This window comes from Saccostrea cucullata, unplaced genomic scaffold (assembly GCF_032062105.1).
Source record: "Saccostrea cucullata isolate Sc308-1 unplaced genomic scaffold, CSIRO_AGI_Scuc_v1 ctg1952, whole genome shotgun sequence".
Classification (NCBI taxonomy): domain Eukaryota; kingdom Metazoa; phylum Mollusca; class Bivalvia; order Ostreida; family Ostreidae; genus Saccostrea; species Saccostrea cuccullata.
Window position 1 is genome coordinate 53,202 of NW_026937019.1, and position 19,559 is coordinate 72,760.

Consider the following 19,559-nt stretch of genomic DNA (forward strand, 5'->3'; position numbering starts at 1 on the left):
AGTAATGGGTTCAACATACCAGGCCAAAGAAATGTGAGACACCTAGGTCCAACTACACCTTAAACTTTTATAGTTATACAAGTAACAGTAAACTCGTACTAAAATACTAGTTATATCCAACAAATAATAATTCAAAAAAAAAAAATCAATTCATAAACTTTTTCTCAGCACCAATTCTTTTTCTTTCACTTCTTGGTTTATATGCTTATTTAACAACTGTACACTTATCTAGAAACCTCAAGTCATTTCTCAACTGTTATTACTCCCATTACATGGTTATGATGTCATCTAAAGTAAGAACAATATCATTTTCAAGACCAGGTCAGAAGGCGAACTTGGGACCCAAACTACAGACAGATGATCTACTTCCTGGATGAATCTAATCATCAGACCAACATCTGACTGAGTTACTATCACAAGGGTTGAAAATATAGAAGCATCACACCTTTTATGAGAAAAATAAATTCAAAGATTCTGAATATTTACTTCATGTTTTTAATAGATAAGCAGATTTATTAAGATTGAAAACTATATTAATATGCTTGATGTGTATTAAATTTGAGTATTTTAATGTACATATAGGTACCGGTTTGTATACATTAACAGCATGCACTGCACTTTGAATTTGTATATAACTTTGTGGATATTTTCATGCATTTATTGAAAAATGTATGTAGACTGAACAACTACCTCTCCAGACTGTACATTATACATTGTTTAACTTATTTTTTCCTGCTTTAATTTAGACTTAATATGTAATTGCAAATTGTCAAAAAAAAAAAATCTTTTTGAATTTTTTAAATGCATACAGCGTACTACCGGTATTAGATTTTTCTTTTAATACTGATCTTTATAAGAAACTGAAATTTTGTCATTTGAAAAACTTTATAAAACAAAATATTAAATTTTAAAAAATCACAACAAAAATGAGATTCAGACTTCCATAGATCTGCTAAATATTTATGTATCCATGTACAAGTAGATATTCATAAATACATGTAATTTGGATACCTTAAAAAAAGGAAAAGAAAAAAAGAAATCCACACCCTGTGAGACTTTTCACAGAGTATTTTATTTTATCACTTTTAAAAAAAAATTAAACGTTCAAAAATTATACTGTCAAAAAAAACCCCTCTATTTCTTGCTTGGTATGTATTGACAAGTATTATTCAATGGCAAATAAATAAGGATTTTCTTGTGAAAGGGGCCACAGATAGATCCGCTCCTCCATCGTGCAGACGACAGCGCCGCCTTTAGGGAAATTCTGACCAATCAAATGCCGTTTTACTTGTTAGCGCGAACTATAAATAAAACCTAAGCGTCTAAAACGAAAGTAGGAAGGGTACTAATGAATTTGATTAGTCTCGTTCAACCAGACGCTCGGCTGTCTCCGTAAACTCCGACCAGCAGAGAGTCTGGTAAAGAGTCACATAAGCGTTTGTTACCGTCAGAGGGCGCTATCTTGTTTATGTTCTGATGACCTTTTTTTGAAACGAATATTTAACATGTTTCTTCTGTTAGATTGTGAGTTTATATTGATAAACTGATCTTTAATTTTGGACATAAAACGAGTAATTACAACATCAATCGAAGAAATATGTATTCCGCAGGTAGCTGCACTACTTTCACTTTAACTTCCGGAAATAAAAAAAAAAAAAAAAAACAAGACATTTTATAAAGCACACTTACCTTTAACCCGTTGACATTACCGTAAACAATAAAATTATTCCTCTTTTTCTGCTTTAACCTTTAGACATTTAACTTTTAAAACTTTAAGTTATTTTTCTGTCGATTTACCATGTATTTGTTTAAATTATGGAGGTGTGTTCTTTTCAGCCAATCAAAAACTTTACCAGAATTTTGGTAAGCCTCGTTTTGGCGTTACAAACGATATTACGTATCTTTACCAGACCCTCTGGGTGGTCGGAGATTTACGGAGACAGCCGAGGGTCTGGTTGAACGAGACTAGAATTTGATTTGAAGTTAAAAAGAATCACTACACATTATCCTTGGGTTAAATGTTTTTTACTTTGATGAGTCTCATCAACAACGAGAATTTGCGCGTGGATAAAATCGACGCCATTTTAGCGACGACGCCATATTGGCGACAAGAATCTCAGTTCCATAGGTATTGTAAATGACATATAGTTTACAATAGATTTCTTTTATTTTTCATATACATACGTGTTACCTATAGGGAGAGCTTCGCTCTCACGGGCCCTTCGGGCCCGTGAGAGGGCTCCGCCCTCTATAATAAGGTGCTGTGTGACCCCCCCCCCTTACAAAAAAAAAAAAACGAAACAAATTACTGATAAAATGCTGATACATATTCGAATAGGCCTATTAAAAAAAAAAAAAAAAAAAAAAAAAAAACAAAAGCTAATTTTCGGTAGTGGATGTTCTGCAGACGGATCATCATTATTTACAAAATGTGCGGAACAAATTTTTAGTTATAAAGTTTTTAAGAATTAATCTAGCCTGCTGCAGCCATATTTTCTTTGTATCTCTAGGAATTTTTTGGAGACTGATGACATGTCCATCTACAGTTTTACCTCTGACATTGCTGCATATACAGCAGTAGTTCGTCTTCCGCGACCGATACCAAGAAACTGCGTTTTTGCTCGATTTTATGTCATACTATAGAACTTTTACTTACAAGAACACATTTGGTGACAATTAAAGGCCTATTTCATTTGAATTAACCGTGTTTCTAGAATTTTTTATTTGTAAAATAATTGATTCATTGTATAGTATTAAAACTTTGAATGGAATTCTAAATGAATAATTTAATCTTATGTGCTCATGGAACGAAGAAAGACTAATTAAAATAGCATCGACCTGAATTCGTGTTACATATGTCGTATAAAGTCTAAGCTGCATTTAATCAAAGTTTTAGTGTAGGATCTAAGCATATGTACATGTATATTCCCGAGTAAAATACACATTTTGTTTTAGATCAGAGAATTGAGAGGAGAAACACGAAATTGATACAATAATTTCCTAGTGTATTTCTCGTTAATTAACGGAAAACATTCTTTTCTCAAGTGTTATTTATTTTTTTAAAGTGTGTAAAAGAGAGAGAGAGAGAGAGAGAGAGAGAGAGAGAGAGACCCCGTGTTACTGACATACATGTACATCTGTGAAAAAATATATGTACAGTAATTTTATTGAATTCACAATTAATAATTCTAATAATTTTTAATTTTCACAACTATGGTTCATATTCAACTGATCAACCCATTTGCACATTCGTTCTCTGTACCTTTACGCACGGGGGGGGGGGTCAAGGGGCTTAGCCCCAGCCCCACTTTTTCCCAATATTACTTTTTCTATTGAAAATTTTCATTGATAGACAGGTTGCCACCCCCCCCCACACACACACACACACAGTTTATACTACGGTAAAGTTATATAAGGGAAAAGTAGTATTGTATGCCAAGGAACTGGTACTGAAATAAGTAGCTTTTTCAACTTTGGGCAAGGTTTTTCTTCGCTTGTCAACTTTTCCAGGTAAGAAAAAAAATATTTCTTTGGCTACCCCCCCCCCCTTTTAAAGACGATGCTACATGCCTGGCTAATTCGTATAGCTTTCTAGAAAGGGGGGGGGGGCTAACAGACCCTTTATAAAATAATTTATTATCTAAAAAAATGCAAACCATTTCCTTCTTTTAAAATTTTTAAATACAGCGTGTAAGTTGATCACTATTTTGTTGAATTATCGTATTGCGTAGTCCGCGGAAGTTAGGCTAGTGTAGAAGAGTTCCGATTTTGAGGGGAGATAACTCACTTTTGAAAATGGGGAATAGTTTGTACCTTGATTACAATTAAAGAAACCACAACATTTGTTTTATAATTACGTGAAATTTACATATCATTTTATTTTTAAAGTTAACATTTCAAATGATATATATTCCAGTCTGAATTTAAAAGAGCGAGTTTCATAATAATGTTTTTTCCGTATAGAAAAAAAGAATTCTTTCTCTGGCAGGTCTCCTCACAAAAGCTCTTTACAGGGAGTAGACCACTTAGCCATTATGATCTTATTGCTGTAAGACCATAACGTGTTTACGGACGTTTGTTTGAATGATGTCTGAATACTACAGTATTGCTTTGGCTAGATGACAAAATATGCTAAAATGTAGTAGCTATCTTATAGTTTCTGTACTCCTTCATAGCTCGCAGTTTTAGGTTTTGGTATCGTCCCATTTGTTTAGGTCTGTAAGTGATTATAGACATGTCATGTTGTAAATTTTGAATTTACCGGGTGGCAGTAAATGCAAAATGTATTTATTTTTTTTTTTACTGCCACCCGGTACATTAAAAATTTACAACATGACAGACAGCTTAATTTAACTTAGAAACTAAATACTATGAGGCTTCATCCGCCAGATGTCTCTCCATTTCAAGTTTTTCTCTGTTGTTGCCTAATTGTCTATGTGCGCCTTGGTCTCCATTTTCTGCCTTTACCCATTTAACATTTTTCTGTGTTGTACGTCAAACCATTTTCTAACATTTATTGGGGTTTCCTTTCCATTACAGATGGCATCATTAATTTGAATTTCTTTGTGTCTTTTTCCTTTCACCATAATTAAGCTTCTTGATTTCTGTGGTTAAAACTTCATTCTTGCCCAGCTTACTGTGCCATCAAAAGTCTATCGATTTGTATTTAAAAAACAACCTTCAGTCAGCATTCGACTTAATGATAGTTTTCGTCACAAGTCATTGTTTCTACCTAATGATAGATTTCATAACAGGTTATTGTTTCGACCCAATGATAGATTTCCTAACAAGATATTGTATCGAATATGGAATCTGTGCCATGTTGACTTTAAATGAGACTGTTGTATCCTTGTTTCATTAACTTATTTGTCGAAAGCCCCCCTCCCCTTTTAATTGTTCGTACATGTAGCGTGCTCTTATATGTATCGAATCAACTGAGACTGTCACACTGGTGATAGCTTAATAACCTATTTTTTAACGTTTTTATTTCATGACCCTTGAGGTTGGGCAAGGTTACAAGATAGGGGTAAGGAATTAACTATGAAAGTCTTGAGAACAGCAAACCCATTGTAAGTCGTATTAGTACAGAAACATCCTAAGGTAGTTTAGTTTTAAGTTTTTTTTTACAAATCCTGACCCTGCGAGGGCAGGATGAAGTCTCAACAGAATATTAAAGTTTTAGAAAGGAATATGTAAGGAATATATTTAAAAAAAATTTCTTCTTAAGAAAAGCTCAGACACACATTATATTAATACAGAAGCATATCACGTAGTGCAGATTCAATTTTGTTCAAATCATGACCCCTGGGGAATTAAGGACAGAGTCAATACAGAGTAGAAAGATGAACAATTTCTTTTTTACATAGGAATATAATCAAGAATTATCTTCGATTTTTACTTTTTGAGAAAGTCTAAGCAAAATAAATCATATTTATACAGAGGTGTCCTCAGGTAGTGTAGCAACAGTGGGAAAATCAAAGTATATGCAAAGCAATAAATACTAGTAAAAAAAAACCCTTAAAATAATCTAGTAAAACTTTGTTTACATATATTACTACGTACGGAAGCTTCCTCTGGTAGTATAGATTGAAGTTTGTTCAAATCATGATCACCCGGTGTAGTGATGGGCCGTATGTGTTCAATATTTTACGAAACATATTATAAAAAATCTGCTATTGAAATAAAACCCAGAAGGGTCATAGTTACGCAGGTGAGCATTGTGGCCTATGTGCCTCGTTATTTGTACTACACAAGGTAAAAATTTCAGGAAGCGGACGTATACTTTTCAATCCCAGTTAAGGTTCGACTCCATCGATTATGTAGTGAAACACATTTTCTCTTTATTGCAATCTAATTAAAATTAGATCTTTGATCCGCTCCAGTTTGATCGCTACACAAAGTAGCGATCAAACTGGAGCGGATCAAAGATTTAATTTTAATTAGATTGCTCTTTATAGTTAATATGTTTAGCAGACAAATTAGTATAATTCTCAGTCAACCTTGGACTTTCAGTAAGGCGTAGTATTCTCGACGTTACCTAATTATTAGCATCTGAAATTTACACAGCCTTTCATTCACGGTTAAAATATACATTCCGGCGTATGTCAACGAGTGTAGAAATGATTCAATTATAGTGTTGATGTTATCAGTTTCTTAACCAATGAGAATCTAGATTCGCCATTTGAGAGAGACGAAGTGTCGAGAAAGTCACACCCTCCTGAAAGTCCAAGGTCAATTGAGAATTGTATTAAATACACACTTCCTCAAAGATTGGAAAAATCATGGCTCAAAAGTATGGGGTTCTAGTGTTAGGGTGGGGCTCTATTGGTCATTTATGGAAAATGCATATGTACTTTGAAAATGTTCCTCTCTGTTTTTAGTGATTCAGGGTCTCTCTAGTAATAGGTAGTTATGGCTATTTTGTCCATATCCATATACTGTAGGCATGGTAGATGTGCATTTAATTTCGTTTTGGATTAAATTAAGTAACTAGTATTTTCGTGTCTGATATAATAATATAAATTAAATCCAACGGGAATTATTCTATTTCAAAAACTTATTTATTAATCCTTCAGAGACCATTGTCAATTATTAAATAAAAAAATAGCATGTTGAAATGAGTACCACGTGTTGAAATAGTCAGAAATACTATATTTTTACTAAGAGACTTAATGCACAATATCTTTACATCAATAATTCTAAAAACAAACGTCATGGTCACCATCTGGTTTGTAAACATAGGTGATTGGTGATTAGTAATCTATTCAATAAATGAAGCAAGAAATAAACAAACATGTAAAAGAGGGAGAACCTTTCACAAGTGGATAGAAATAATCTCAGTAATAAACATAAAAATTGTGTATTATGCAATTTAAATATTGATGCAACAATTAATACTATTAAACTTATTATATGCCTGTCCAATGTGGATAAAAATAATCCATATAATCTGAGCTGAACTGTGCGCGAAGCCCCGAACCCTCCTTTGCCGGCCATTTGAAGTAAGTCACAGTTCCATTGTTGAGCCAGCCTGCCCACCAACTAAAAGAACCTACAGATGATATCATGTGATCGCAAGACGCCATTAAAGCTAAATCTACTTCCGCTGAATTCCCGGAAATGAACTCAACCTTGTCGTTCTTAGGAAAATTTGCTTTAGACCACGAAAGATCATTAGAACAAACGATAAAAATGGGACTAGAATAACTGGTAAAGAGCTGTACTGCTTTCGCGAAGTATTCCTTTGTTGCAACTAAATAACCAAAGCCATGGTTGACCATGTCTCCGCGTCGTACATGAACAGCAATCAAAGTTACGTTTTCTCGAGATGTGTTAAACTTCTTTAATATTCCTTTTATAATATTATTTGCGCTCGTCTGAAGATGAACCCTAAATTTTAGCTGTTCTCGTAGTTCTTCTGCCGCATCTTGAAAATACTTCCACGACTGTAAATAATTCCCAACTCGATACGTTGCATCCGGCTTGAAATTCGCTACATTTTTATCATAGGAACATGCACGCCCTTCCCCTCTGAATTTTGCTTTTGCACATTCGTGTCTATTTTTGCTGATATGAAGATGTTTACTGTTTTTCAATTCAAACAACCGGTATATGAGATCATTTTCTGCTACAACAAATTTCAGATCCTTAGAGGCAGCGATTCCAAAGCCGGAAGCAAACTGAAATAAATTATTTCCAATTCTCCCCATAAATGTAGGACAGACATAAAAATTGGACGGCGCATGCGTTGTAGGTGAGATCGATGTCTTGGAAACTATAGTCTTGGTAGAGGTCACTGTACTTTTGTTAGTGGTCGTTGTACTCCTGGTGCTACTGACAGTAGTCACTGTGTTTTTGTTAGTGGTCGTTGTACTTCTGGCAGTAGTCACTGTCTTTTTGACAATGGAAGACGGCTTTGAAACTGTCGTGAAGGCAGTTTTAGTATTTCTTGTCGCAGGTGAGATGCCAGTTTTCGAAGTGAAAGCTGGGGAAGATGGAGGAGACGGAACTGTTTTGTTTTTGACTGATAATGCTGTGTTTGAGGTCGCACCAGGTGCGGACGTTTGAGATATGTTGATTTCTATGTTTTTGGGGGGCGGATCTCGGAAGTAATTTTGTACCATGACGTTGTCCGATGATACCTTGTTGCTTTGTATAATAACCTTCAAAATCTTCATAGGTTTAAGGTGGTCGGGTCCAAATTTCTGATTCACCGTCATAAGGGTACCGAAAGCTACCACTGTTGCAAAGAAACTTGCAGCAATACATGCCGAATCTAGAAAAAAATATATAAATACAAGGTGACTATACTTTTTTTTTTATTTTCAAAGTTTATTCATAAAAGATACCTAAAAAGTTACAATCTTTACATTTTAAAATAATATTATTGATATGATATGATTTTAAGGATTTTTTGAAATTTAAATATTTGCATTGCTAAATATTTTCGACTTTTAATCAGTTGATATATGAACTTACATCGTTTTACGTTCATGGAAGAAGTTGGACGTCTTTCTGCATATCATTGCGACTGATCAGAATATCATCTATCTGAAAAGCAAAAGCAGTCATATAATAGGGTACATGCGCGGATCTAGAGGGGGGTAGGGGGGGTCAGGACCCCCCTGGAATTCCCAAGGTTATTAAATTTATATACAAAAGCAAGAAAAAAAGTTAACTTGGACCCCCCTCGGAAAACGCATACCCCCCTGGTAAACTTGAACTTGTATTAAAGTGGTATGAAAAGTTAAAGATTTGAAGCATTAAAAGTCATCGCCTACCCCCCTCCCCACGAAAAAAGGATTTTGGATGTTTGGGCGAGTTTACGTTTTTTTTTTTTTTTTTTTTTTTTTTTTTTTGCTTGTCAAGAAATTTCTGGGTTGAAAAATTTTTTTTGGACTGGGGTGGACCCCCCTGGGAAAAATTTCTGGATCCGCGCCTGGGGTAGGAGAAACATTGTGTACAAGTATACGTCAAAGAACACGTGATGATAACTCATGTTTTAATGACTAGTATCCTAAGATATTTATACCCATGTTTTTACATGCAAGTTACTACAGTATATAAAAAGGTATACCTACTACTGGCGGATTTAAAGGGGGGGGGGAGGGACGCACCCCCGCTAAAATTTTCAAAGTATGAATTGATATGACTAATATTAATAATGCCATATTTTGGTACATAACTAACCAATACCACTATTATTGTGCCTGGGTTTACTCTTTTAAGTACACGAAAACCCAGGAACTGCCAGGGGCTTCGCCCCCCTGGGCCCCCACCATTCAAAGTATGATATGACTAATATTAATAATGCCGTACTTTGGTACATAACTAACCAATACCACTGTAAGTAAGTAAATCGTTCATTGTAGTGGCATGTGTTATAAACTTATAATACATCATAGTGACAAACATTCAATGCAATTAATATTCAAACACCCGGCCATTCGGATCTATATGCCACTTTGAACAAAAATAAAAAAAATAAACAATATTATTTTGCCTGGTTTTACTCTTAAAATACTAGTACACGAAAACCTAGGAGCTTCCGGGGGCTTGGGCCCACTTGGGGCCTTAAGGCGGGCCCCAGACCCACTGCCTAAACAAAGTTATCCACGCTCCCCCTAATCACAAATCCTGTATCCGCCCATGCCTACATACCTTTATTCCAACATATCACAACGTCACAAAAGCATCAAAATCATGGAAGTTAAAAAAAAAAAACATAAAAATTGCATAAAGTTACATGTACATGTTTTGTTTTTTTTTTCAAAAATGCTTTATCACTTGCTGATGAAAATTAAAATTATCATGTCTTTACATGTACACTCTTATCAACTATTATTAAAACAATGATATACCCCTTATATAGCATCTTCCCAAGTCAAGAGTTTCTGATCCGCTCCGCTCCACATAAACCCTTGACTGAATAGCCCAAGTTTGATGGGGTTTACTGCCACGCCATCTAGTGAGATAACATATATTGAACTCTAATGACCTCTGCTATTGGCCAATCAGAGTAAACGAATTCAACAGAGAATTCGAGATAATATTGAAAGTTGGTAATAAATTCAATAAAATTCAACTAAAAATCTTAGACAAACCTTTAACTGGGCTATTTAATGATAAAGACGTTATCCTTGGGGCTAAAACTGGCTTGTTTTTCTATTTACAATTTAGTTTAAGTTTAAATAAAACAATGATTTTGATTGGTTCATGCAGACTTGCATGAGGCCAATCAGAGAACGCATTTCTAACCCCGTCAAACTTAGCCTATTCGGTCAAGGGTTTATGTGGAGCGGAGCATATCAGAAACTCTTGACTTGGGAAGATGCTTATATAGCTGCAGAACTGTAGCTCTCCGAAAGAATATATTGACAGACCAGAGTCTGTTATCAATCTGGTCATCAATCCCAATTTTTTTTTCAGACCAGCGAGCTACAGATCTGCAGCTACCCCTTAGAGCACCCCTTATTTGAAGAAAATAGGCAGGATTCGAAGATCCCGGAAAAAAGTCAATCCCCTTCCCGAGTTTCTACAAAGTAGCCGTGGATCTGTAGCTCGCTGGTCTGGAAAAAAAATGGGATGGACGAGGATTCGAGATCCAGTTCAATTTTTTCACACAAGAGAGCTACGTATCTGCAGCAATCATCTTATAGATATAGTTTTCCCATTAAGTATTATAGATATCTTAGAAAATATTTTTGTTTTAACGAATTCGATCAGCATGTAGGTAGCCTCTCTGCCCACCTACCCACCCCCAGCTCCATCCGCTTTCTACATGTCTGCATGTATTATAATATTTAGAGTATGTTCTATTAATAAAAGATGATAAGGAATCAAAATTATACAATTTAAAGCAAGTTAAAATCTATTGATTTAAGTCGATATTTTTAGATTGTTCATATTTATACATTGTACGAACAATTAACATTCGCTCTGCTTCTATAGACAACTCTTGCGATGAAAATCATTACATCTCCTTCATTTTCACACTCAACAACTATTTCTTTCGGGTGTGGGGTGCTCAACTTCCTTGAATAATTTACCTCCTTTTTTTGGACATAAAAATGCAAATTCACTAAATACAAATAACTCTATTTTACAAAGCAGAGGGTGTTTCCATTTCGTAAAGATCCATCAATTTTAATTATTTATTTAGTAAAGTTGTAATCTAAACACCTAACGTTAGTTTGTAGGGAATATGTTTGTTGATTACGCGGTTACAAATGCTACGACAACGTGGAGCAAATGTTTATTTAAATCCCAGTCTGCTTTATACTGTTATACAATGTAAACCACGAAGCATGAATAAGGAAGTGCACACTTTAAAACACACAGAAAGTAATACGACCCTCACAGCACAAATAAAAATGTACTCTGAGTGTAGTCAAGTAAACCATGTACTTACAGGTAATGGAAAAAGTTTAGACAAGGTATTACTTCATTAAGACGAACAAGCATGTAAAACCTTAACTGATTTAAGGTTAGGCCTAAAAGTTTTGTTTAGAAACCCAAATAAATTTTATTCCTGAAAAAAATCCACTATTTCGAAATCTATATTCTGATTTAGTTTTAAAAAACTGACCAAAAGAGGTAAATTTCTGTTGTTACTTACAGGAAAGTAGGTCACTGTCCATTTCTACCTCACCCGAGGGAAGTCCAATTGTTTAATGACCATTCAATAGATACTGATTCAATCAGCGTGTCAATATTTGTGGTATGTAAATTGACACGCATGACTTACCAAGCGAGCTAAATACCGGGCGGGTGTGTGGCCGGAATCACTTAATGTCGATTTAAAACGTTTACACGACATGCGAAGTGCGACTGAGAAATCCCTTTTGTTTATACGCGACAAAAGAAATCTGTATCGGGTAATTTCTTAAGAGATTTATTTGCAAACAATAAACTAAAACTGATACTAGGTCCTACCTCATAATGAATGAAATTTTTACCCATACAGTACCGACCAGACCCAACCTGACACAAAGCAGTCCCAGAGCAGTCCCTGGGACTGCTTTCTGGGACTGCTAAAGCAGTCCCACAGCGGTCCCATAGCAGTCCCACAGCGCTCCCAGAGCAGTCCCACAGCAGTCCCAGAGCGGTCCCAGCAGTCCCAGCGGTCCCAGAGAGCGGTCCCAGAGAGCAGTCCCAGCAGTCCCAGAGGGCGGGGTTTATTAATATGATGGGCGGAGCTTACTCAGAAATGAGATTTCCAATAAACAATGGAACTATAAAAGGCTGTAGAAATTGATTCTGTGTAGTATGCCTGGAATCCTTACATGCGATGAACATTTAGGAACAGTACGCACATTGAAACAAATTGAAATAATATTAGTTGAAGGAAGAAGCCTTCACACGTACATGTATAAAATTAAACTGAATATGAATATTACACCAGAGCAGTCCCAAATTTAAATTTATAAAAATTAAAAATTTATTTAGTTATTTATTAATAATAATTAATCACAATCATTTGGTATATTAATAATTCGATTTCTTTATTTTCTGTGATTGATACTGTTTTCCATATTTATTTTTTCTTCAGAAAATTAAACGTGAATTATTTATTTTCCACCAGAATTAGCTTTATTAAATAGATCTTATCGTTGAATGGCCAATTTCAATACTACCAGGATACTCTAATAAATTTTCTTAAGTATTGGGGCTTTAAAAAAATTCTTTGTTAATTTTGCCAAGTATAATTTTTCAGTCATTTTTACTGACATGTAAATCTATTTATTTAAAATTACTCTATTTCTGTACTACTATGCTTTAAGTTTTAAGTGATTTATTTGTAAATGTTAGAGTGCACATCTGTAAATCACCAGAATGGAACCCTCAGATTATGTTCAAAATTAATTAATCCTGAAAGAAATTCATACATATTTCATTTATCAATTTTATTTTTGCTTTACATAGATTGAAATTAGGGTCATTGTTGACCAGCGTGTTCAATGATGTGAAACGTTGACATGTATACACAAATAACATGCATTGATTTTCTGCCCAAAGGCGATTGAAACCGCGAGTGTTGGTACCATTTTTATACACATTAATCGGCCAGGCAAACAGAAGCAAAACACAAAAATAAATAAATCACAATTCCCGGTATTTTCAACTGTTTATTTCTAAAATTAATGTACTCTTTTAATAACTTGTTCATAAATTTAAAACTACCGGTAATTTATTCATAATTTCCCCAGTGATTATCCACATTGTATATGTAACGGGAAAATGGTAGCATTAATTTATTAATTTTATTTTATGGTCATTTAGTAAAGTGTGAGGTTTTCTATTTGAGGGTTAAAACGTGTTCCTTTTTCTATTAAAAAATCTTATATCTAACTGTAATTATTATTTTCAAATAGTTCCAATGCAAAATTTTAGTATTTAATTTTACAGTTAAAACCCCCTTAATAAAAGGCCTACATGTTGAAATTTTTCTAATAAACCTTATCTTACATTTAGAGAAAAAAAATTAATCTACTCCTGACTTCCTTATTTTACCACTTTATTTAAAAAAAATGTGATTCTAAACTACATTTGTGTAAATATACAGTCTGAGTAAATATTAATTAACTAAAATAATTACTACATATTAAAAGATTGTAAGAAATCCTTGCTTTTTAAACAGTTTTAACTCATCTCTGCTGCAAGTAAACAAAATAACAGGGGGCCTGCAAATTCAGAATACACAAGGGGGCGGAGCTAACATGTCACTCAGAACCTTTTTTCACACATGAGTGAACAAAGCAGTCCCAGAAAGCAGTCCCAGGGAGAGCTGGGACTGCTGGGACTGCTGGGTCTGCTTTTTAGAGCAGTCCCAGAGCAGTCCCATAGCAGTCCCATAGCGGTCCCACAGCGGTCCCAGAGCAGTCCCACAGCAGTCCCAGAGCGGTCCCAAAGCAGTCCCGGGGACTGCTTTCTGGGACTGCTTGGGTGTCAGGTTGGGTCTGGTCGGTACTGTACTGATAGATGAAGGATATGGAAATAACGAACAGTATTCAATCTCAACGTCCATTAAACAAATATACAAAATAAGAGCAGAGCAAACACGGACCTCCGAAACATCAGAGGTGGGATCAGGTGCCATGGAGGAGTGAGCATCCCCTGCCGACCGGTCACACCCGCCGTGTGCTCGTTGTCATAATCAGGAAAAAACGGAAAAAATCCGTGGTCAATTCAGTGTATAAATAATGGACTAACAATTGGTATGAAAAACGTCAGTCAGCATTTCATTCAATGATAAATTGTATTTGCTGACAAGGTCATTGTATCGACCATAGAATTTACGAAATGATGACTTTAAACGAGACTGTTGATATTAAAACTCCGATCGCTGGCTAGCAAAGGTGATTTCCCCTGCACATACTAGAAATCATTAAATTATCAAACTAGCAAAGGCAACATTCAGATCCAAAAAAAAAAAATATTTAAAAAAGAAGATAAATGATGGCACCTACCTCCATCATGTTATGACGTCATGATGATGACTTCAACAAAGGGAGAACACAAGCTATTAAATAAGGGGATCCGATATGTACATGTATTTATAAGTATACTTTCATGATTAATCTAACCGACAGTTCAGTTCATAATAAAGAGAACAATTGAAATGAAATCAAACGACCTCAGTCTAACATCAGTATTAACCATGGATTGTTATAGCAACTTTCTGTGCCCTAGCCTACATCAGTACATGCAAGACAAAACTAGGCCTATATAGATCTCTATTGTCAACATGTGAGATTTTCAGAAGGAAATAAACGTGCTGAGGACCGTCCTTGTATCTCAGACTATGTAACTCTGGCAATATACAAGGATACAAAAAATCCAGGAAATCCGTAATCTTTGCCAATTACATGTAATTGTATATTCATTAAATGTTAAATTGAACATTTTGATCTATATTTCGATAAAAAGAATGGTCAGATTAGGTATTAAACTACTATTAAGTAAAATGTACATAGTTATATAAACTACAGGGTAATTATAATATGTTTCCCTATAAAGCATGATAAAGCACACAGCCTTGGCGTTAGCTTCCTTCCGCCAGCAAAGAAGGACTTGTTTTAAATCGGATTCTGTTTCTCTGTTATGTACTTTTATACAAGTTTGTATTAATAATACATGTAATATTCACTAGCAGTATACCATCTTCCCAAGTCAAGAGTTTCTGATATCCTCCGCTCCACATAAACCCTTGACTGAATAGCCCAAGTTTGATGGGGTTTACTGCCACGCCATCTAGTGAGATAACATATATTGAACTCTAATGACCTCTGCTATTGGCCAATCAGAGTAAACGAATTCAACAGAGAATTCGAGATAATATTGAAAGTTGGTAATAAATTCAATAAAATTCAACTAAAAATCTTAGACAAACCTTTAAAGCCATATATGGCGTAACTGATCAAAAAAATATATTTTTGAAAAATACAAAATTAAGTAAAGAAATATAGTTAATACATTTAAATTAAAGCTTTTCATACAATTCTGAACACGGAGAACACCTCGTTTCATCTAATAATACAATTTTATCTTCTCTGTAATGTGTTATTTAAATCTTTTGTATTTTCTTCCGAGTCGGAGAAAATTCCGAGAATCCAAATTAAATTGTGATATCTTTATAACGCAATTGACTTAGATTTTGTAATTTACGGAAAAGTTCTATCTTTATTTAAAGTAATGATACAAATAATAAGTTCTTATAATTTTATTCTAATAATTTTCATTGTACATACGCCGTATATGGCTTTAACTGGGCTATTTAATGATAAAGACGTTATCCTTGGGGCTAAAACTGGCTTGTTTTTCTATTTACAATTTAGTTTAAGTTTAAATAAAACAATGATTTTGATTGGTTCATGCAGACTTGCATGAGGCCAATCAGAGAACGCATTTCTAACCCCGTCAAACTTAGCCTATTCGGTCAAGGGTTTATGTGGAGCGGAGCGGATCAGAAACTCTTGACTTGGGAAGATGGCAGTATACCGGCTGCCGATCTTTGTATCCCTAGATTATCAAATGCACGACCTATGAACAAAATTCAGATCTCTGATGGTGTGCGGAAGTCTAATGCGGAAAGCGAGAAAAACTATAAAATAAATTCACACAACAAAACAACATGCTGCACAGTGCCGGGCGGATCCAGAGGGGAGAGCGAGGAGGGGGTTGCAACTTTGCATAAAAGAGAGCGAAAGAAAAGTCAATTTTTGTTGTGTTTTACTATAGAAACTGAAGGAATTCGATTGTGAAAACAAAATACCCCCCTTTTTTTTTTTTACAAAATGGGATTTTCGGGTTCGGAGATTTATTTTAAAATTCTTTCTATGTCAAAAACTTATCAGTTAGGTCATCCATAATTTTTTCCCCGGTCCTCCCACCTTTAAAAATGATACTAAATCTCTGTATCCTAATAAGTTGCTTAAGTATATATAAACTTGCGTTATAACAACGCCTTTCCTTTTCAGCCCCCACCCCCCCCCCCCTCTTTTTATAAAAAAAAAATTTCTGGATCCGCGCCTGCGGCCTAGGTTTTATTTTCCGGCTATATCATAAATGTAGCTAGTATTTTACAACTTTTATATGTGCTATAAATTGTCATTGATAGAGGTAATGTAAACATGGAAGGTAATAAAAGCTAGCAATTCAATATCCTGATCCAACTGCCATATTAAAGGACATTTTAAAATCCACTGCGCAGCTTATATTTAATACATGATTGTTGATACATAAATCTTATGCTACCAGTCCAACAAAATATATATACTTTTTGTAATAATATGATTACATGTACATGTCCCTTTTTGCTATTATCCGCCTGGTCATTGCAGTATAAAGGAGCATGGTATTTTTTAAATTTTTTTCTTTCATCATATTGTATTATTATTATTATATTGTATGTAATGCTTACATGTATATTTCACTGTGAACTATACCAGTATTTCAAATATGAAAACTTTTACAAGTGAGGATCAAGTCAATTTTGCATAGTTATAATCATGATTATATTGTTTGTTTCTTAATTGTATATGCCCCCAGAGGGCCCTTGAGTGGTGAATAAATATACCTGGTAAATAAATATAGCTAAACATAAATCAGGAAAAAACAGAGGATCAGTTATTAGCAACAAAATGCACGTAATTATCTGTTTACATAAATGGATTTTCATTTTCATTTCAGAATTCAGATCAGAACTCCCTATTACATTCAATAAATTAAATATATATAATTCCGATTCTTACCTTACGAGAAGACAGAAATCCTCATTATTGACCGGGTGGTGGTGGGGGTGTCACTCATTGGAAGGAGAGGATCTCATCGCGGATGAAGATGTTGAAAGCGTTGTACAGTGAGGAGTGTCAACACAACACATGCACACCCCTTCGATTTCTCGTCAATGACAGGTATATTGTACATCAGTTCCGCGGATTCATTGATCCTGTAACATATGTTTATACCTATTGTCTTATGGGCAAGTTTACATGAATAACGGACTACATATTTAGAGCTATATTTTAGACTCGATAATAGAGAATAACGAATCACGGCGCCGGGTAAAGCATTAACAGAATCAAGCACACGGAGATGCTCAAATCAATATATGTACCTGAGGATATACCCACAATGGGAAATTGATTTTTTATACATTAATGCTTACCAATAGTCTGTGTGCAGTTAATGCATGAGAAGTGTAGAATAAAATTACTCTTTACAATATACATGTGTCTTACCTAGGCATATTATTAACAAGACTGCCGTCTGAAGTACACCTGCATTTTTATAGGTATAAGGTGGATGTACTTGTCACAGTTTGTGAAAGGTTTTCATATTACAGGCAATCTAAACACGAAAAGGGGAGGGTAGGCCGAGTGAAGTCTGTTTGCTATAGTTTTTATGAGTAAATTTTCATGTTGATGCTGCTTCCCCTTCCAAGCATTTGTTGCTTTAAGGTTAAACACTGGCAAATTCCACTATTTTATTAAAAAGGATACCCCCTCCCCCAAATGAAAGAAGATTTTTTTAAAGGTGTGTGAGGATGGATGTGTGCGCGTGTTAAGTTTCGACTGTTTATAAAGGTATAAAACCCAAATCGATCTTTAGAATTACATCTGTATATATCTTTTTGTATTGACAGTCAGTTCTCAACATTGAAATTGTGATTTACCGACACTTGAATGACCTTATTGAAAAGGGTCCCCATTCCCCAGGCAATCGTGTTGACAGCGGGCGACTTTTCTTTCACTAAATAAGTTATTCAGGGTCTGTCCCCAGCATCACGAAATATCTTTAGAAAAAAAATGCATGTGTATATACCTGCACATTCTTCCGATATGAAATGGAAGCAAATCAATCCAAAATAATTTTTCTTTTCAATATTGCATCAACAAATTGCTTTTTACCGGTAATTTTAGAATTTCAGTTCATATTCTATAAATATTCTACAGATGATTGAACTTTGGACGTGTCTAATTTTTCTGATGACCGGAGGGCTTTATCTGAAGTTGTACTACATCCACGTACTCAACAACAAAATAGAATAGAATTTATAATCAAATCAGGGCCCAATGGGCATAAACATATAACATATAATTATAATTACAGATAAACACGATAAAGCAGTAAACAGAATACATCATGTTATTGATACTATATAAGCTATCAAAACCAGAAGTTCAGTCACCTCTGTGTTGGTATATCAATTAAAACCCAACTACGTTTGAAGAACTACAAACGACTGATTTGTTCTGCCTATCTAATGTCAAATTTCAAACACTAATATATTTGAATGATATTTCATATTTATACACCAACCTATAGTGTACATACATATGCTAATAAGGAAAAAGAAGGAGAAGTATAACTCTATTATAAGTTTGACGTATTTTCACTACCCACCGACCGCATTTTTACAGATATCCCATAGGCGTCGGAACCGGGGGACTGGGGGGGGGGGGGCTTAGCCCCCCTTTTTTTGCAAATATATACATAATATAGGCATTGAAAATTGGGTTTACCTTTTTTTTGTTGGTTTAGCCCCCCCCCCCCCAAACACATTTCAAAGGTTAAGGTCAAATAAAGTGTATAAATGAATGGTGACGGTAAATTCAAAATTTACTGCATACAGGGGCGTAGTATCCGGGGGGGCCAGGGGGGGCCTGGCCCCCCACTTTTTTTCCCAACCTTACTTACACTATAGGAAATGTTAATTCAAAGCCTGTTTGGCCCCCCACTTTTAGAAATGTACCGAAAATGTAGTATAAGAATTGGTACTAAAAGTAGTTGACACTGAAAAAAATTTTACCTACCCCCCCCCCCCCCCCAAATAGACTTTTCCCTTTTTTTTTTTTTTTTTTGCTTCTCAACTTTTTCAGGTAAGTAAAAAATTTTTTTCTCTGCCTGGCCCCCCCACTTTCAAAAACGATGCTACGCCACTGGCATAAAAATAGTACATGTATTGAATGTGATGTAGAAATACACAAATCATGTAAAAAAGTGTTTTTCTAAATAAAACAGATTTTTTTAACACGAGAGACTACACAGTACCGTAA

General features: G+C 34.8%; 1 protein-coding gene across 4 annotated transcripts; it reads right to left on the bottom strand.

Moving 5' to 3' along the window:
- Positions 1-6,843: 6,843 nt before the first annotated feature.
- LOC134247068 (galactoside 2-alpha-L-fucosyltransferase Sec1-like) lies at positions 6,844-17,356 on the bottom strand. Of its 4 annotated transcripts, none has more exons than XM_062729407.1 (3): positions 17,253-17,356; positions 8,479-8,550; positions 6,844-8,275 (listed from the first exon to the last, which is right to left on the bottom strand). In XM_062729407.1, the coding sequence occupies exons 2-3, from the start codon at positions 8,492-8,494 to the stop codon at positions 6,909-6,911; spliced, it is 1,383 nt and encodes a 460-aa protein (XP_062585391.1). In that variant the 5' UTR covers positions 8,495-8,550; positions 17,253-17,356; the 3' UTR covers positions 6,844-6,908. The 4 variants fall into 4 exon arrangements, with proteins under 4 accessions (XP_062585391.1, XP_062585393.1, XP_062585392.1 ...); XM_062729409.1 differs by lacking the exon at positions 17,253-17,356 and adding an exon at positions 14,469-14,550; XM_062729408.1 differs by lacking the exon at positions 17,253-17,356 and adding an exon at positions 11,747-11,823.
- Positions 17,357-19,559: the final 2,203 nt, after the last annotated feature.